Raw genomic sequence first — 18,195 nt, 5'->3', positions numbered from 1 at the left:
AGCACATCTGTCGCTGAATGCAAAGGAACAGGTGTCTATTTTAGGTGTGGAGGAAGGAATGAGAGGCGTACTATAAAATGAAATATTTTGAAATATATCTTAAGATATCTATATTTTTGGATTCTATACTTCTGATTTGGATTATGCTTGAAACCAATCAGAAACGGAGGCTTTGATGTGAACGTGATCTGTCGACTTGCTCCGCAGCTGCTTTCATATTCAACAGGTCGAGCAGTTCTCTTTTTTTTTCTTTCTTTTTTTTGAAGCGCAGGCATTTATATTAATCAGCCACGAGCTTCAATCCTGATCAGCAACAAAACGGATCCAGTTGATCTATATGTTAATAGAAAGCAATGAGCATGAGAGCATTCAGAGGATGAGGCCGAGCTCATCTATATATGTTAATATTTACAGAGCGGAGTCTATTTGTAAAACAAACAGTTTTATTTTTTAATGCGGTCTTGGCTGCTTTGCATTTTATTACAGACATTTGAGGGCAGTTTGTTTGCTTTCTTTCTCTTTAACGTGAGAATCTTATCATTTAAAAAAAAGTTTCAGCTGAATGATTATTAGGTTTGTGTTTTGTGACAAGGCAATTTGAACGTTTTGCCGGCAATGTCTCCACTTGTGGGTGGAACGAACACGATATATAGGTTTTAAACCATAGAGATGTACCATCGAGCGGACGCTAATGCTATTATGCCACATTTATACTTGATTGCACATCATGTCGCGACACCTTAACTAGCAGATCTACAAGCTCACACTGCATCGTGTACTGCGTCGTGTTCCATGTTGTGTGACCTTGTGTATATCTGCTATTTTAGGTGCACGACACCAGCACACAACTAGAGTATAAAGGTCAAGACTTTACATTGTGCCCACAACATACAGTAGGCCTAAGCCATTTTTAACATTGCATCCCTTATACTCTGGTGTATTTCTATGGTGACTGTTTTCAAGAGGGGCATTTATTCTGGAGCAATACATTTAGACAAACCAAGCCAATCCTATAGGCAGATGGTAAAACTATAGTACAATAATCTGGAACAAAAACCTTAAATGCAATGTGTATGTCGTGGTTCAGAAGCACTCCTCTGTACACATGGAACAATGATGGCATTAGGACGTGTTCATTTATGGTGCCTGAGTATTCTTTTATTTCCTTTCTTTTTTTTTTCCTTTTTGGCTTTTTTAAAAAGCCGATAGATTTGTCTGTCCAAATGTTTTTGTTTTGTTTATATCTGTTGATGATAACCTTACAGAACCTATAAAGAAAAAAATAAGCTAGCTTGAATTTTTTCCTCCATACAGAAAAAATACAGATGTTTACGATATGTAATTAACCAAATAGCAAAGTATGCATTTGAAAATCAATCTCTTGTCCCTTAAAGTGGCTGTGATAGATTGATTTGATTTATATTTCTTTTTTCGTTTTGTTTTCTTCTGTCATTTTAAACTTGAAAATGTTATGACTGCTTGTTCTCTTTTCAGTTTTTTGTTTCTTTTTTTTTACTCATCAAGACAGTGCTCCCTCGATAATATGACAGCATAGCAGTTGTTATCAGAACCAATACATCCAACCAGATGTTCTTTAGACTGTATACTGTATGTGGAAGGTAGAATTGATCCACCTCGTGTAGATGTTTATCCATTCAGTTTCTATATTCTGTAATGTACCTTATAAGTCTTGCATTTTGCCAGACTGAATCCCTTAAGGGATGCATTTGAATTAGGGGTACATTTTAACCCATTTAGGCCTGACGTCGAAATAAGAAAAACGTTCGCTCTGAAAGAATATTATATTCAAAGATTTGTGCCGCATTTTTTACGATTTTTCAAAAATAGCTAAAGTATAACATAATGCTTAGTTAAATCACAGCATTATGTTGTATCGCGATACATGGTTGACGTTATGATACATGGACGATATTGGTTCATTATGGCGATACGATACAATTACATTATTTGAAATCGATACAATAACTATTTAGCAAATACATTAAATATGTTCCCTTTTTAAGGAAAAGATGTATTATTATGGATATAAATAAGTAAACACAGTGATTCTCTGGCAAATAGATGGACATTGTGTTTCTTTTTTCTTCTTAAAATTGCTAAATTCAAATAGTACTTAGTATTGAATAAATTGATTATTTACATTGCAAAACAATACGATACAAAGTCAAACGACATGATATTTGCTGTTTAAATATCGATATTTCGGTACAGTTACCTTATCGTTACACCCCTAATTTGAATGCATCATGGCAGACTTTTATGTTAAGTTTTCCGCTTGCCATTGATACAGTACATATACAGTAAGTAAGGTGTGGTCTTAAAAAGAAAAGAATCAGGACTCCGGCCACAATAGTTTCATTATACCTTCAGAATCCCCTTGAAGTAGAGGTTGCATTGCATCATGGGATTTGTAGTTACGTCCGGATACCCCCGTCCAGGGCACAAGTTTAGGAGACCTAATCTGAACCCATCAGATCTGAACCCATTTTGATGGGGTGGGGCTTTAAACCATATGCTCAGTGAAAAGGCCTGTGTATAGCGTTGGGACAGTTCAACCCATTCTGACCTGAGATCAGATTCTAACGCACAGAAGAATGGTGGTTCTTTAAAGAAGAGGCATTCTTCTTTTAATTTCTTTTTAAACAAAACAACAAACCATATCAGAGAAAGCTAAACATTATAGTTTGTTCGAAAACCGAAAATCTTCCCAGATTCTATAGACACACTCTTGCTTACTCAGTAAATCAAATCATGCGAACTCATATAGAGTCAGATTCAGACGACACTTTCAATAAAGAAAAGCAGGTGCAGCTTCCTCTGTGAAACTGCCCTTTATAGTTTAATGGCAGTGGGGGGGGGGCTCAGCTTTGAAAATATAACTTAACTCATAAACATAAAAAAGCGGCACTCCAAAATAAACACTTTCATTTCCCTCTTGCAGCAATTGACTATAGTCTCTTCAATCACCCCAGCCTTCATCCTGAAAGGTTGCTTGCTTGCTTGATTTGATGTGACTGTCGTACTATTTCTCACGTGGTGTATAGCAGTAGTGCATATTCATAAACTCACCCAATTCTGCTTTGGAGACGGTATTGACTGGGATAGACTGAGCAGCTTTTTGGACATACCAGCACGTACTAGTGTCCGTGGGACATGTCTCTATACTTACATGGCAAGTTAACATCATTTACATTTGATAATATGTACTTTTTGTATACTTTAATTCCATGTCTCAGATTTTCACCCCCTTCAGTTGAACATCTGCTATTTTAATGGAGCGCTATATATGGACGTATGACAAGGTATTGAGCTCACACCCTATCCGGCCTGACCCAGAATTAGTTGTAAACGATGGCCATTCTGAAAATAGCTGATCTACAAGCTCACAGCACATTGCAAACACGACGCGTCGTTAGTTTTTGTAGATCTGCTATTTTTGGTGTGCCGACACTGTCGTACAACAAAGTAGGCTATAAATCACGCTATTATCCACAGTGACAAACATTGAGCAAACCGGTGGTAAGATCATTGGCTTCATTCCTTGACGACCCAAACTGTTTCTGCTTATTGTCCAAGTATTTGCTCAGAATATCACAGTCTAAAACAAACAACACAGACACACGTACATCCATTGTGATGTATGTTGTCCTATTGTATGGTGTGATGTGTAGGTCTTCTCTTATAGTTTTTCAAACCGGTGAATGGGAAAACGAACAGGACAGTCAGATAAAGCTACTCTCTACACCAAAGTGCAATTGAACTCAGAGGGAGCACTGTCGTCACGGCCAGCGGAGGCCTGCTGGCCGTGGTGTGCACAATCTATGTATGTATGATGATTACTTTGTTCTCTATCCCTCGTGTTCTCCCTCTCCCCTTTCTTGTCTGTCGTAATTCAGATGCATTTCTCTCTCCTGTTTCTTTCTTTCTCTCTTTCTCTCTCTCTCTCTCTCTCTCTCTCTCTCCCTCTCCCTCTCGCTTTTGTACAGCTTGCTTTGGAGTTGTGTTTGTACCCAGACAGGTACTCTTACATCTGTACGGTTCTTATTTCTTTAGGTTGATGCAATGATTTAAAAGACAATAAAAGATGTATAAAATGAGGTCTGGTGTTCTTTTTTTTAATCACCTTGTCAGCGGAGTCAGGCATCATGTGACACGAGAGTCATAATGTTAATCTTTCATAACTTGTGAGAGGCATGGATGACTCTGATGTGGTGTGTGTCACTGTGTGCACATCTCATGACTGAGGAAGGTGTTGGTATCACGTTGACACGTTATGACTATCACTGTCCCCATGCATCACTGTCCAAGTGACCATTCTGAACCACTGTCCACGTTTCATTCTGAACAGACCTACAGTATATCATATCAAACGTTTTGCCCCAGATTTATTTACTTAAATAGTTTGTGCCCCAAACAATATTGCACCCAGCACCAGGCACTTCATTCAGGAGCGGCGGATTCTTGAGGCGCAATGGTTACGCAGGCTCCACCAGCCCCTTACCGTGGGCTGTTGGGCCTCCTCCTCACAGAAGACACAGTCTGGGGCGCCAGCCGCCAACCGGGTAGAGAGAGAGAGAAACCTAACAATTCAGCCCATTTGTTTTCTATTCAGTGTTGCACTGGTACTAATAGAGAGAGAGAGAGAGAGAGAGAGAGAGAGAGACAGACAGACAGACAGACAGACAGACAGACAGACAGACAGACAGACAGACAGACAGACAGATAGATAGATAGATAGATAGATAGATAGATAAATAATTTTACTCTTGAGAGCGTAAAATGAAACCAAATGGGGTTTCATTTTATGCTCTCAAGAGTTAAATATCTACTACTAAGGGTCCATAATTTGGTTACCACACCAACATCATTCAGCTGTGACCTGGAACCTCTCAAGAGGACCGTGCACTGGTGGTCCCATAGGGTGGTCCCCGGACCACTGGTTGAAAACCCACTGTGCTAGGTCAGGTGACGCTGTTGTTGTCACCACATGACCCGACAGCCTGAGCCAATCAAAACACCGGCAAACCTCTTCTAAAAGGCAAGTCCCATGGATTCTGTTCGAACCGAACTATATAAGAAGTTATCCTCCTTGCTGATCGGTAGTAGATTTGGCGAGCGTGTGTTTTGTGTGTGTGTTTTCACCTGTTTATTTTTACTATAGTCGAGTCGGTCGAGCTAGAGATGAAGGTTCTCGTGTTGTTCATTGTGACTCTTTGGTCATTTTATTCGGATAGTGCTCACTGCACTACCGCCTCGTCTTGCTCTCACTCCCCGGCACAGTGGTGCTCATCTCTGGAATCTGCTATCGAATGTGGGGTAAGTTCATCCTTAGCCCCTCTGGGAACCCCGTAACGACGTTTCTGACATTTGGGGGGTGCCAAGAGGGGCTAGTTCATCCTGAAACATGTTTGCTATTAGTACAGTTTGTTCATCGTTAGCCCTAGAACGGCTCTTGTTGTTACACGAAGTATAATGAAATGATCACAGGCATTCTAGGTCTATAGTTCATCGTGTGATACTGTGAGTTTGTTAAATTGTTTATTATTATGGAAATAATTACAGTATATATAGTCGTGTTATGTATAACACCCACCACAGTACTGGCTCATCGATGTATTTAGCCTATTATGTCTGACTTTTACTTTCCTATCGCATCTATGCTAGTCTTGTGCTCTACCCTCTATAAGTCACTGGACATCCGCGCGGAAAGCCCGTATGTCTCTGTACATCTACAAAACAAATCATATCAAGTTCTGAGCCTCTAGCCGCGGATGTTATCTTGACACTAGGAACCTTAGTGCACTGTATATTAGCCCGTATTTCAATAGATTATGGGTTTTAATGCCGTCTGTGTCGGATTCTGTCGGAAATGCCTCAATGAGTGGCGCATCCGGCGAAAGCCTGTATTACACTCGATGTAAACTGGAAGTGGACGAGGGGGGAAATGGCGTTGGTTCAGGTACAGAACAGGTGGGAACCGTCTTTAAATAAATACTTTGAGAAAAGCCTATGGGGAAAAATGCATTGGGATTCATTTCCTGGGCCACTCGTCGCTCTGAAAGGGGGTGGGACTGCGACGCTCCATAGACATTACCTCCCCAAAGTGCAGAGTCACGTGAGGGAGATGAAGATATAACTTCACAGTTCACACGTCTACATGATAATACATGTGTGTGTGTGTGTGTGTGTGTGTGTGTGTGTGTAGGTGTTGAAGCAGTGCCTCGAGACCAACGTCACCAGGTCCCGCGGTAGGGACCGCGCGGCACCGGCGGTCCAGTTGGAGCTTTACTACGAGTCGCTGTGCGGCGGCTGCAGACACTTCCTCACTCAGATGCTCTATCCTACCTGGGTCATGCTCGGTGACATCCTCAATGTCACCCTGGTGCCCTACGGCAATGCAAAGGTAAGCCGACCCGTTTTGGACTGAGGTCGATTAGGCTTCTAAATCCTAACATTTTTCTGAATGTTTTTATGTCAGTGGTGTTCAACCCTTTTCATGTCAAGGACCCCCAGAATTTTCTCTATTGGGCCACGGACCCCCCCATCTCAAAATATGCAGTTCCACGGACCCCCCCCCCCCCCCAGAAGCAAATATTTTAGTTAAAAAATGTTCACTCTGAAATATATATTCAGATGTTTGTGCCACATTTTAACGAAAAAAAAAAGAAAATAGCAGACCTACAAGCTAGCAGATCGACAAGCTCATAGCGCGCCACACGGTGGCGCGCTATGAGCTTGTCGATCTGCTATTTTTCAATAGCTAAATTATAACCACCAGAAGCAAAGATTTGAGTTGAAAGCTTGCGCCCTGGAAACCACACGGATAATCTATCCGATTGTTCATGTTTTAATATCACTGCGTTTAATAAGTCATTTATCATTGTTGCATCGACTGCACCACGTCACCATGAGCGAGCAATCCAATATAAATAATCACATCTGGTGAGTCACCGGATGAATTGTATCGGTGCAGAGAGAGCGAAGCTTGAATAATAGCCGGGTTAATTAACTTAATTGCGGACCTACGGGGAAACTGTGGATAATGTGTGGCGTGGCGTGTGCATACCGCTTAGCCAAGTGAAACTATATTCCCGTGCGTATAAAGTTAGTCTTGACTGCTTACGCCAGCGCACGGCGCATCATGGATGTGAGAATCACGCATTTCCTGACGCATTGTGACATCCCCCTTACGACGGGGGTTTATTGCGATGAAACGTGACGGCCATAATTGTTTCAGAGCAATACGACGTTAAAAATAATGTTTTGTCAAATGATAGATTGTAGACACGTATGCCGTATTTTGCCTCTCCGTTTCATGATCATGGTTATGATGGAGGGGGGGAGAGAGAGAGAGGGGGGGGGGGGTGAATGCAATCGCATCAAATAGTTGGTTGGTGAGAAGAAAGTATACAGTGGGCCATGTCCAGTCGCGCACAGTGCGCACGGCACCCGTTTAGGTAATAAAGGGCGCACCCTTGACTGCGTGCATTACTGCATTCCGTTGTCACTGTGTGCGCGTGAACGCTGTTCCCGAATATGTCCTTCATAGCCTACAAGATCTATACATTATTTGTGACAGTTGCTGACGTGTCACTTCTGTAGGTCTGACTCTGCTATTATTTTCTGTGCAGCACTTGCCAGAGCAATGATAAAGTGTCTATTGGGTGTATGAATCGGAAACATATTTTTTAATTATATGGAGAGACGCACATGTTCCACTTCCACTCACAATTTAGGAGGCTTTTAAAATGCGGTACTCATTCATTTCCTGCATTCAAAAATATGATAGGGCCTAATGTATTTGGCACCTCATATGTGAAGCAAATAGCCTACAATTGAAACCTGCTACTGCAGTGATTTTCTCTTGTGTTCAATGAGTTTCTGCGTTTGTGTGTGGACATCTTTGTCGTATGGGCAGGGATTTCTTTTTAAACGGAGGACGAAATTATCTGTTTTGCAACATCAAAACATGTCACAATAAATAATGCATTCGAGTGAGGAGACGCAATACACAACGGGTCTCACTGGTGAAAATCAAGAAGTAGAAAACTAAATGCCAATAAAACAAATGCACCTGGAGGTGAACGTTCAGTTGCCCACATGATCTTTTATTGTTCTACATCTCTTTCCCTGAGATATGATTGGCAAATGTAATTATGACTAGCTTAATCATTAGTTATGTCTTCAGGACTATCAGCTGATCATTCCCACTAAGCACAGAACAATCTGCTTATGTTGCACGTGCACTCTTGCACTTTGAAAGAAATGTTTTTGAAGTACTGGGGTGTTTTTTTTTTTTTAGTGTGGTTGCCCAAAAGGGCAACACACTGTACTTGGGCGACTTTATTTGCCCAGGCTCTGCCCAGGCTCTGCCCAGGCTCTGCCCAGGCTCTGCCCAGGCTCTGCCCAGGCTCTGGACTGGGCCCTAATTAGCCGATTGATCACACCTGATCACCCCTGACATCACAATGATGTTCTGACATCTGCATAGGCTCCATATTTGGGCATGCCTGACAAAGAACTCCATATAATGGGCATAAAAGGGACACAGACATAATTACTGGGTGGGGCATGCCTTTCCAACTTGCATCGTTCCGAGTAGGCCAGTGCCCGACGCTCTAGTTACAAACAAACTAAGGTTTGTCCAACTACTCCTGGCTAGCACAAACTCGCTATATTTAATGTTTTAATGTTCTTTCTTTGTCTTATTTGTTGCCGTGATCCTCCAGGAAACATCTGAAGGACAGAAGTACGTTTATACCTGCCAGCACGGCCCGGAAGAGTGTCTGGGCAACATGCTCGAGGTAAGGCTTTTTCCTCAGGCGCTCACCATGATTTTTCACCAAATGAAAATGGTCTTTAAGGGACACTTCACCCTTTTTGCAAATACATATGTTAACTAGAACTGCACTCTGTCGAGTGCCTACTTGCACGTTGCACACAAGCGCAAGCAGAGTACTGTCGACTGGCTGTCAATGGTGACGTAATTACGATACGTTTCAATATTGGTTGGGTAACAGGTAACGTATGTAAGTTGAAAGTACTATACTGTGGTCGACTGGCTTTGTTTATGTACGTATGCTTGGTTGGTATCGAGGTCCAGTGTATATATATATATACCACCCAAGCTCACGATGCGCGTGAGGTACGTCCCAACACGACCACAATACTTGCGCGCTCTCCTTGCTGCTACAGACCTTTGAAATCTCCGCCTCTCTGTAAAACATTGGAATTAAATACTAAGTTGGGTTATAACTGGTCGTCAATGGTGCGTAATTTACGATATGTTTCAATATTGGTTAGCTAGCGGGTAACGTTTGTAAGTTGAAAAGTAGTATATTGTGGTCACTTGGGTTGTTTATGCGTATGCCGTGGTATATATATACTGATGAAGATATGTGATATGACGGGATATACTGTAACTGGCTTTCGATGGTGACGTAATAAAGGTACGTTTCAGATTACATGCATGTATACATGGAGGCATTACCTTTTAATCCACCCGACATTGATGCGTTTCTTCATTACGTCACTCTCGAAATCGGTATGTACGAATCAAAGCTCCGGATGAACCACCTTACTTGCGCGCTCTGCTTGCGCAGGTAACTAGATAAAGTGTCCCCTCTGGGCACGAGTCTCCACCAGGGCAGGTCAGGTTGTGGCCTCTTGGTGGCGCTATAATAAGCCAATGTGAAAACGGTGCCACACCATGGATGGCAATTGGATGATTTGAGGCATTTTGTTCTATTGACTATTGACTCTTTTAAAACCGGCCTGAAAACGTTCCTGTTTCGGAAGGCGTTCTTGTGTTAAATTGTTGTCGTTTTTGCACTTTCTTTTTCTTTTTGATAACCCTATTTTAACCTATGATTGATTATATGTTTTAACCATATAGCACTCTGAGATTCCCTGTGAATGAAAAGTGCGATACAAATGATTAATTATTGCAAAAATCCACCTGTTGGTGGCCAATGTGAAAAGGGGGGGGATATATTCCTCAGCCTTGTAGGAAAGTTTGTGAAACATTTCACGTAAATTGCACGATGCGTTCATGATTTGAGGCATTTTGTTCCAAAAATGTGTTTTGCGTTTTATCCATTGTCTGAATACCAAACAAAAAAAGGTCATTAAAATGTTGACATTGTATTGCTTATAGCTACTTTAATACGTGATGTTTTTCAAACCTTTTCTCCCGTTCAGACGTGCATATTGCACATGTCAGACTCTGCCTTCCAGGTCATCAACTGTATGGAAAGTGCTGCTGACGTCATCAAAGCCGCCCAGCCTGTAAGTGTGTGTGTGTGTGTGTGTGTGTGTGTGTGTGTGTGTGTGTGTCTCTGTTTGTGTGTATGGAACGACATATTTTCAGATGGGGGTCGGCGGCCAATTGCATATCTATATTTGGGGGTGACGGCTGACATAGATAGTTAGAAACATGGATTTTTCAAGAAAACTGTCAGGATTTAGAAGGCATTTGTCATATCCGTGGTCATCATATGGGCATACCTAACAATCTATGCCAAAACAATGGGGACATTTCCATCTTTGTGTATTTTTTGAGGGGGGCTATAGCCCCTCCTATATGTAGGTTTAATGTTTGTTTTTAGTTCAATGTTTAAAAAGAAACGTCATTGAACAACGAAGGGAAAATGTACGTCATCTTGTCCATAACACAAACATTAAATGCCTAACAATAAAGAGAATTTAATGGGGAAAAAAGACTAAACTAACGGGTGCTCGACGGAGATACAAACGGGTGCTGATGATTAAAAAGGTGCTCACATGGATCAAACGGGATCAAGGCATGAATACAAAATGAACGATGGTGATGACTCGAGGTTAAAATGAGGAGGATTGCCTTTATTAAATTAAACGGGCAACTGCCAACATGTTTTCATCAGGGCAAGAAAGATTCATTTCTTGTCTGATCGGTTCAAAAACACACAGCTTAACGTTTCAGAGTAAAACTACAAAATATAATGTTCCAAATGGCCATTGCACCCCGACTTAACCCATTTTGGGCCGGGAACCCCTTTTGGTGTTGGCATTATGTTATGCTTTAGCTATTGAAAATGGCAGATCTACAAGCTCGTAGCGCGCCACCGAGTGGCGCGCTACGAGCTTGTAGGTCTGCTATTTTTGAAAAATCGAAGAACGACTGACACAGAAACATAGCTTTTTCAGAAAACCGTCAGGATGTAGACGACATTTTTAGAATCTGATCTCGGGTCAAAATGGCTTAAAGGCGTAGTGAAATGAAAACGACGTTTTTAACACTTTTAGACCATATCCGTGGTCATCATATGGGCATACCTAACAATGGATGCCAAAAAAATGGCAAAATTCTCATTTCTGTGTGTTTTTATATCAAAAGTCCATAAAAACGATTGTTTTATTTATTTATTAAAACTAAAATGTGCTGCGTGATGACGTGTAGAGATACACATCGATAAAAGCCAATAAAAATGACCCGTTTAATATCGGCGCATCCGTGCAGCACAGCTGCTACTGATTACAGAAATCCTCCGTTTTTATTCCCATTTCAAGATAACATCCAGACAGTGTATTACTCGGTTTCAACTTAATCACCACGCTAAAATATGTATCTGAAAACATTATAGGGTAGAAATAAGCCACATAACAGTAAACTGGTACAGCTGGCCAACCATCTGATTTGTAAACACAAACACACCACGCTGCTGGCTGTTGCGTATAGCATAGCTACCGTCCCATCGCCTGAAGGGATGCGACGCTCTGATTGCTTCAGAAACTTCAGACCGGTGTTTCACGTTGAAACCGTCTGAAACGTCAACATTAATTGATCACCATTTCCGTTTCCCTACACCTTTAAGCTTTCTTTCCCCTTCTCCAGTGTGTGGCGCTCTATTCCCCGGCCCTGTCATGGGACAGTGTGATGAGCTGTGTGAAGGGAGACCTGGGCAACCAGCTGATGCACCAGAACGCACTGAAGACCCAGAGCCTGAAGCCTCCCCACACATATGTGCCCTGGATCACCATCAACGGGGTGCGTAAACGGTGTCGTTTTTGGCAGCAAATTTAGATTTTAGTTTTAGTCTAAAACTAAATAAAAACTATTCAAAAGACTATAGTCACATTTTAGTCACCTGGAATGTTTTATTGTTAATCTAGTTTTGGTCGACTAAATGTCATGCGATTTTAGTCGACTACAGTTGATTTAGTCGACTTGGTGGGCCTTGATGCCGTCGTAATGACTATTACACTGGATCTCTTGTCCACTATAGTCCCTTCCTAACATTTTAGTCTAGTTTTTATTTGTAGACGAAATCCTCAGTATATTTAGTCTTAGTTTTAGTCATCATAGCTTAGTTTTCATGTAGTTTCCATTTAGTTTTCGCCAGTGGAAAAAGGTAGTCGACGAAAAATGTTCTTCTAGTTTTAGTCGACGAAAACCACACTGGTACGTAACCATAATGCTTAGTGCCAGGGACGTGCACACACATAGACATCAGGCCCCTGCCCCCCTTTTACCCGTCTGTAAAACAACTGCCAACAGTCCGTTGCTCTCCCCAGGTTGGCGGAGGGTGTGTAGAGCCCAGGATCACAGTAGATGATTGACACAGGGGTGAAAAATGGGTTACAAAATCGTGGGATAAAATAATATAATTTAAAAAAAAAACTGCCCTGTCCAGACCATGAATGCAGCATGTTACTATGGTGGAAGAAAAGCAGATGCAAAAGGAGAAGGCGACGGCCCTAGTTACAGTTGGTTATATCGTCAAAACTCAAAAAGACGACATCATTTTCTGAGATAAACGAGTTGGTGTACATTTCCCATAATAGCCTATAGCCACTATAATGTTTTACTTCATATGCTGCTGGCTGTGTTCTTCTTGGAAAAATTAAATTAAAAAGGATACTCCTATGGTAAAGGCTATATTCAGCACGACGCGCTGTGAGCTTGTAGATCGGCTATTTTCAGCAAGTGTAAAATCAATTTTAGTCGAATAAATCAACTGTAGATTTATTAGTCGACGAAAACTAGACTAACACAAAAACATTCCAGTTGACTAAAACTTAAATGTCAACCATTCAAAAGACTATGACTAAAATAAAAATGTGCTGCAAAAAACCTACCGACCGACGTTTTGACAAAAGATGCCTTCTTTAGGGATAAAAAGCACTAAAAAGACACAGTTAACGTTCAAAGGTTCATATGATGCACGAGGCAAGCTTCATGACTCCGGTCAATCTTTATTCATACTAGAGCACGTTGTTTCATACAAGGAAAGTTAATTATTTCCCCAGGCTTTGCCATTGTTGGACTCCTTTGGTTGCAAAACAAAAATATGGTCCTCAAGTGAGTGCGTGTTATATTACACTGTGTTATATTACACACATTTGAGTTTTTTTTTTCCCCCACAAATACACAGTTCAGTCAGATAACTCACGAATAGATTTAACTAATATTTATTATAGGATGAGAATACAAGTGTGCATATAATGTTTTCATCTTGGTGTTCGGCTCCGCTACATTTTTCTCCCTTCATTAACACACCATCATTAAACATTAAACATTAAGAGCACTTAGAGCAGGGAGATAGATATACAATAACAAGCCCCCATGGGGAGCAGAAACAGCCCACCGGTGGCAGTGGGAGCAAACATCACATAACAACAACAACCAGGAACCATAAGCAGTAGTGAAGGCAGGAAGAAGCATGCAGTCTCTAGGCCAAGGACTGTCTAAAGAGGACGAGACGCCAAGACCGTACGGGCGACGCCATGTTTGTTCACATGGTGCTCCATGGAAGGAAAGAAACATGCGCAGTGGGCTTTATGCAGCCAACACTTCCTCGTTCCGCTGCCTTGGTCTGCAACTGCGCGTGTTTCTTTCCTTCCATGGAGCACCATGTGAGCAACATCATGGCGTCGCCCGTACGGATGCTGCTATATACATATTTGAAGTTTTTCAGAAAACTTAGGTCAGGCTTTAGAAGGCGTTTTTTAGAATCGGCCGTATAGCCTAAATGGGTTAACTCCATGGTCACTGAACTAAATACTGGACCCAATCACCACAAGGCACACATTATTTTAGCGAGACAAATCAGGAGAAAATCTACTTTGTTATCGACCTTTTTATTTTATTTTAATCCCAGCAATCCCAACAAACTCTTGAGAGATTTGAGAGGAGTCCGGAAGCCTCTCTCTGACCATCTGCAATTTGACAGACAACACATAGGGGGCTCTCTGACCCCATATTTAAGATGACAATATGTGAATATTATAATGCAAAATGCTTAATAATATAATTTTCCCTAACTGTCCTAGACTCTTGGTTGATGGGGGCTGATTTGGGAAATGGGAGGGGGGGGGGGGGGGGGGGGGGGGGGGGGGTCGGGGGTCGGAGCAAACCATGGAGCAAACCAGGCCTACTTTGGGGACCATTTGTAGTCCATTGCGCCTCTAGTGGCTCCAATGAAGTTCGCCCATCTTCAAAAATAGACCATCTTTGGTCTAGGTGAGCTTAAATACCCCGCCCAATTGGTCAGCTGAAACACATCAGTGGGAATACACCCACATAGTAATGCAGCATATTAACCCCTCGAATATATGTACTGTATGTATGCGCCCTCGAGCACGGCATTATTATAAGCCCTCGAGTATTATCTGACTGAACTAACTCCGTAAGCTACGTATCATTTCGTACGAAAGGGTTTAAAATGTGGGTCTTTACGCTACATGTATACTTGTTCCTGTGCAGTGTAGGTTTTAGGGGGTATTATTTTCTTATTTTTGAGTGATGTAACCACTCCAAGGAACAGCAATGTCCGTGTTGTTCACCTAATGTATGTGACGTTCACCTATGTATCTATGAGTATGACTATTAATGCCAGTAGGGGCGCTGTTGTGCCAAACAGAGAAAGTGATAGTGCTGTACTGTTGCCTGCTAATGAGAGAGAGAGAGAGAGAGAGGGGGGGGGGCGTGGAAGAGAGAGAGGGGAGTTGCACCACTCAGTTCGCATGGGTGTGATTTTTATTTTATTTTGCAGGAGCACACGGATGAGCTGGAGAATAAAGCCATGTCCTATCTCTACCCTCTGGTCTGCAGCATGTACAAGGTACAGTTCCAATGATAATATTATTATTATTATATATCTCTGCTGTTCGGGAGGAAACCTCTTAACTCCAAAATCTTCATTTTTCAGGAAATGGGAAAAACACATTTTTCAGAAATTGAAGAAAACCTTATATATTTTTTTAAAACAAAGCAATACTACAGTTTGATGAGGATCAAAGTTGGTATAGTGACTTTGTATATTATCAGATACTTGCACGTGTCATTATATTATCACCACTTTACCCAAATACAGCTCAAGTGGAGTTAGGTGGTTTTCTCTGTCAAGATAGTTCAGCAAAAACCTCTTGACTCCACTGACAATGGATCTCCAAGTTTGATTATCACACACACACACACACACACACACACACACACACACACACACACACACAGAAACTTTTGTTTATCTTCCGCGTGGCTCTGAGGGCGCTGCAGTCAGTGCCCCCACAGAGCAGTGGAGTTAAGTGTTTCTACTGACAGAGCAGTGGAGTTAAGTGTTTCTACTGACAGTTTGAGGATCAAATGGAGTCAAAGAGGTTCTTTCAGAAGCGCTTTTTGATACTTTCCATTGGTTCAATATGTTCATAACAACACACAGACGTAAAGGGTGTTCAGTTCAGTAGCATCGATTTATGAAGAAAAAAACCCTCAAAAATGGAGTTATGAGGTTTCCTCCTGACAGCAACGATATATACAGCAGAATGATAGATGCATCTGAGTGTATATTTAAAATATACACGTAGATATACAGTATACACACACACACACGCGCACAACCAACATAATTTCACAGGGTTCAACCAATAAGACGCTTGGGGTCGAGAAGCGACCTCTCGCTCTAAAGGGCGAGGTGGCGTGCACGCCTCCGCCTGGTCGACGGCAGACTGCTGGGCGAGAGCTGGCGCTTTGGCATGGGGGGGGGGTCATCAGCTCTAGCTATAGAGCGCCACAGTCCCGCCCCCTTTCAGAAAAACGAGTGGCCCAGGAAATGAAAACGCCATGCATTCTTCCATCGGCACTTCTAATATAATTTATTTAAAGACGGTTACGCCGCGGACAAAGCCAACTCGGATCGTGACGAATCATGACAATGAACACAATGTTTTGGGCCGATCAAATCATTAGAAAGAAGAAAAGAAAGTCAGGAGACAACACTATTTGTTTTGTTTTTCGTCTTATAAATTATTTGATCGGCCCAAAACATTGTGTTCATTGTCATGATTCGTCACGATCCGAGTTGGCTTTGTCCGCGGCGTAACCGTCTTTAAATAAATTTATATTAGAAGTGCCGATGGAAGAATGCATTGGGGTTTCATTTCCTGGGCCACTCGTTTTTCTGAAAGGGGGCGGGCCTGTGGCGCTCTATAGGTTGTCTCATAGGTGAAAGCCTTCGTTATTTCACCTCCTAGCACGACAACCTACAGTATACTGTAGCTCCATGTATGGAGACGGACATCAGACTAGTGTAGAAACCTCGTATATGGATTACACACGCCTGGCACGCATCTAGTCGTGAACCATATATAAGAAGAATCCGAAGAGGTTTAGGGAGCGTATATACAGTAGCAGCATTTGCTTACGCTCCTCACGAGAGACTCCATTGCCTTTTCCGGACGAGACAGGATATTTGGCCTTACAATTCCCCAAATGTCCTCAGTGATATCTGGCTTTACAAAGCAGATATCGTTGGGTTAGAAGTTTCTGCATCCCGGGTTAAGTTGGGATCGGACACCGCTGCAGCGGGCTCTTAATTAACGAGACAACCAGCACTGGTTTGAGCTATGTTATAGTCCTTGATGTCACCGTGAACTGGGCATCTGGTCACGATGGCCAAGATTGCTTGCTTTTAAAATGAACTCGTAGTAGTGTCGCACTGAGAGAGGAACTTGTCGCTAATATTTTAAAACTCATTTCAACCAGTGAGACGCCTGGGGGCTGGTGTCACGTGATGTCACAATGACCTGGGGGCTTGCCTGGGGTGTGTGACGGGGAATTGCGACTTCATGTCAGAGTGACGGGAATTGTGGGTTATGTGACAAAAATGCAAGATTTCAATGAATCTCCGTCTGGCCTTGACCTTCATCATACACTCTGGGCCCTATTTTTGTCCGTGCTAAACCCCTTATCCCTAAACTTCTTTGCCTTCTATTTTGACTACGGTATTTTGAAAAACATTACAATTTGTTCGACTAGCCGATCTACATCGGCACGTTGTGAGCTTGTAGATCGGCTATTTGAACTATTTAATAAATAAATAAAAGCACCAGTGTTGTTTTTGGCAGCAAATTTCTATTTTAGTTTAGTCATAGTCTTTGGACTGAAACTTCATTTAATTTGAGTCATATTTTAGTCATCTGGAATGTTTTAGTGTTAGTCTAGTTTTAGTCGACTAAAGCTACAGTTGACTAAAATGTATGTTGGCGGGCCTTGATGCCGTCGTAATGACAGATTTTAAGGATCTACACTGTGACGCGTTGTGAGCTTGCATATCTGCTATTTTCAGCATGCAACCAAGTGTAAAATGATTGTCTTTTACTTATACCGGATCTCTTGTCCACTAGTCCCTTCCAAACATTTTAGTCATACTGTAGTTTTCATTTGTTGATGAAATTGTCAATATATTGAGTCTTAGTTTTAAGTCATCACAGCTTAGTTTTCATTTAGTTTCCATTTAGTTTTCGTCTGTGAAAAAAGGGTCAACGCTAAAGAGTCAGCGCTAAACAGTCTTGTTTCGTCGACTAAAACTAAGACTGTCTCTCCACTAGGGACCCACCGCGCCTGAAGCCTGTGGAGCATCTAAGAAGACGAGACGGTTCAGAAGCTACTGCCCCAAGGAGTGAAAAGGACCAACCTGGCAACATGCCTTTTTGTTAATTCACTGGTAAATGATTACAAAAGGGAACATTAATATCAGGTTTTTAAAACATTCATGAATGGCACTTAATTGTTTTATTAGTATAGAACTGAATAAGGGTTAAAGCTCTCTATTTTTTAAATAGCACTTTTTTAATAAAGGGATGAATTTTCACTGTGTAACTTTAAGAATTGAGGTGACATTAAAGAAATGTATTCTG

At 41.7% G+C, this 18,195-nt stretch overlaps 1 protein-coding gene across 1 annotated transcript; it reads left to right on the top strand.

The window, feature by feature from the left end:
• The first annotated feature begins 5,063 nt into the window (after nt 1-5,063).
• On the top strand, nt 5,064-18,195 carry ifi30a (IFI30 lysosomal thiol reductase a). The gene is made up of 7 exons (XM_080778225.1): nt 5,064-5,337; nt 6,227-6,424; nt 8,751-8,825; nt 10,222-10,308; nt 11,894-12,046; nt 15,054-15,122; nt 17,887-18,195. Exons 1-7 carry the CDS (start codon nt 5,203-5,205, stop codon nt 17,959-17,961), a joined length of 792 nt encoding a protein of 263 aa, XP_080634351.1. The 5' UTR covers nt 5,064-5,202; the 3' UTR covers nt 17,962-18,195.

This window comes from Protomyctophum bolini (genome assembly GCF_963924005.1).
Source record: "Protomyctophum bolini genome assembly, chromosome: 12".
Lineage (NCBI taxonomy): Eukaryota > Metazoa > Chordata > Actinopteri > Myctophiformes > Myctophidae > Protomyctophum > Protomyctophum bolini.
The sequence above is the reverse complement of the archived record's forward strand: the minus strand, read 5'-3'. Positions and strand labels throughout refer to the sequence as shown.

Bases quoted from the DNA above. Each gene is read 5' to 3' on its own strand.
- ifi30a (XM_080778225.1), top strand. From the start codon at position 5,203: ATGAAGGTTCTCGTGTTGTTCATTGTGACTCTTTGGTCATTTTATTCG. The intron at 5,338-6,226 runs GTAAGTTCATCC...GTGTGTGTGTAG, and splicing joins AATCTGCTATCGAATGTGGG to GTGTTGAAGCAGTGCCTCGA. The intron at 12,047-15,053 runs GTGCGTAAACGG...TTTATTTTGCAG, and splicing joins CCTGGATCACCATCAACGGG to GAGCACACGGATGAGCTGGA.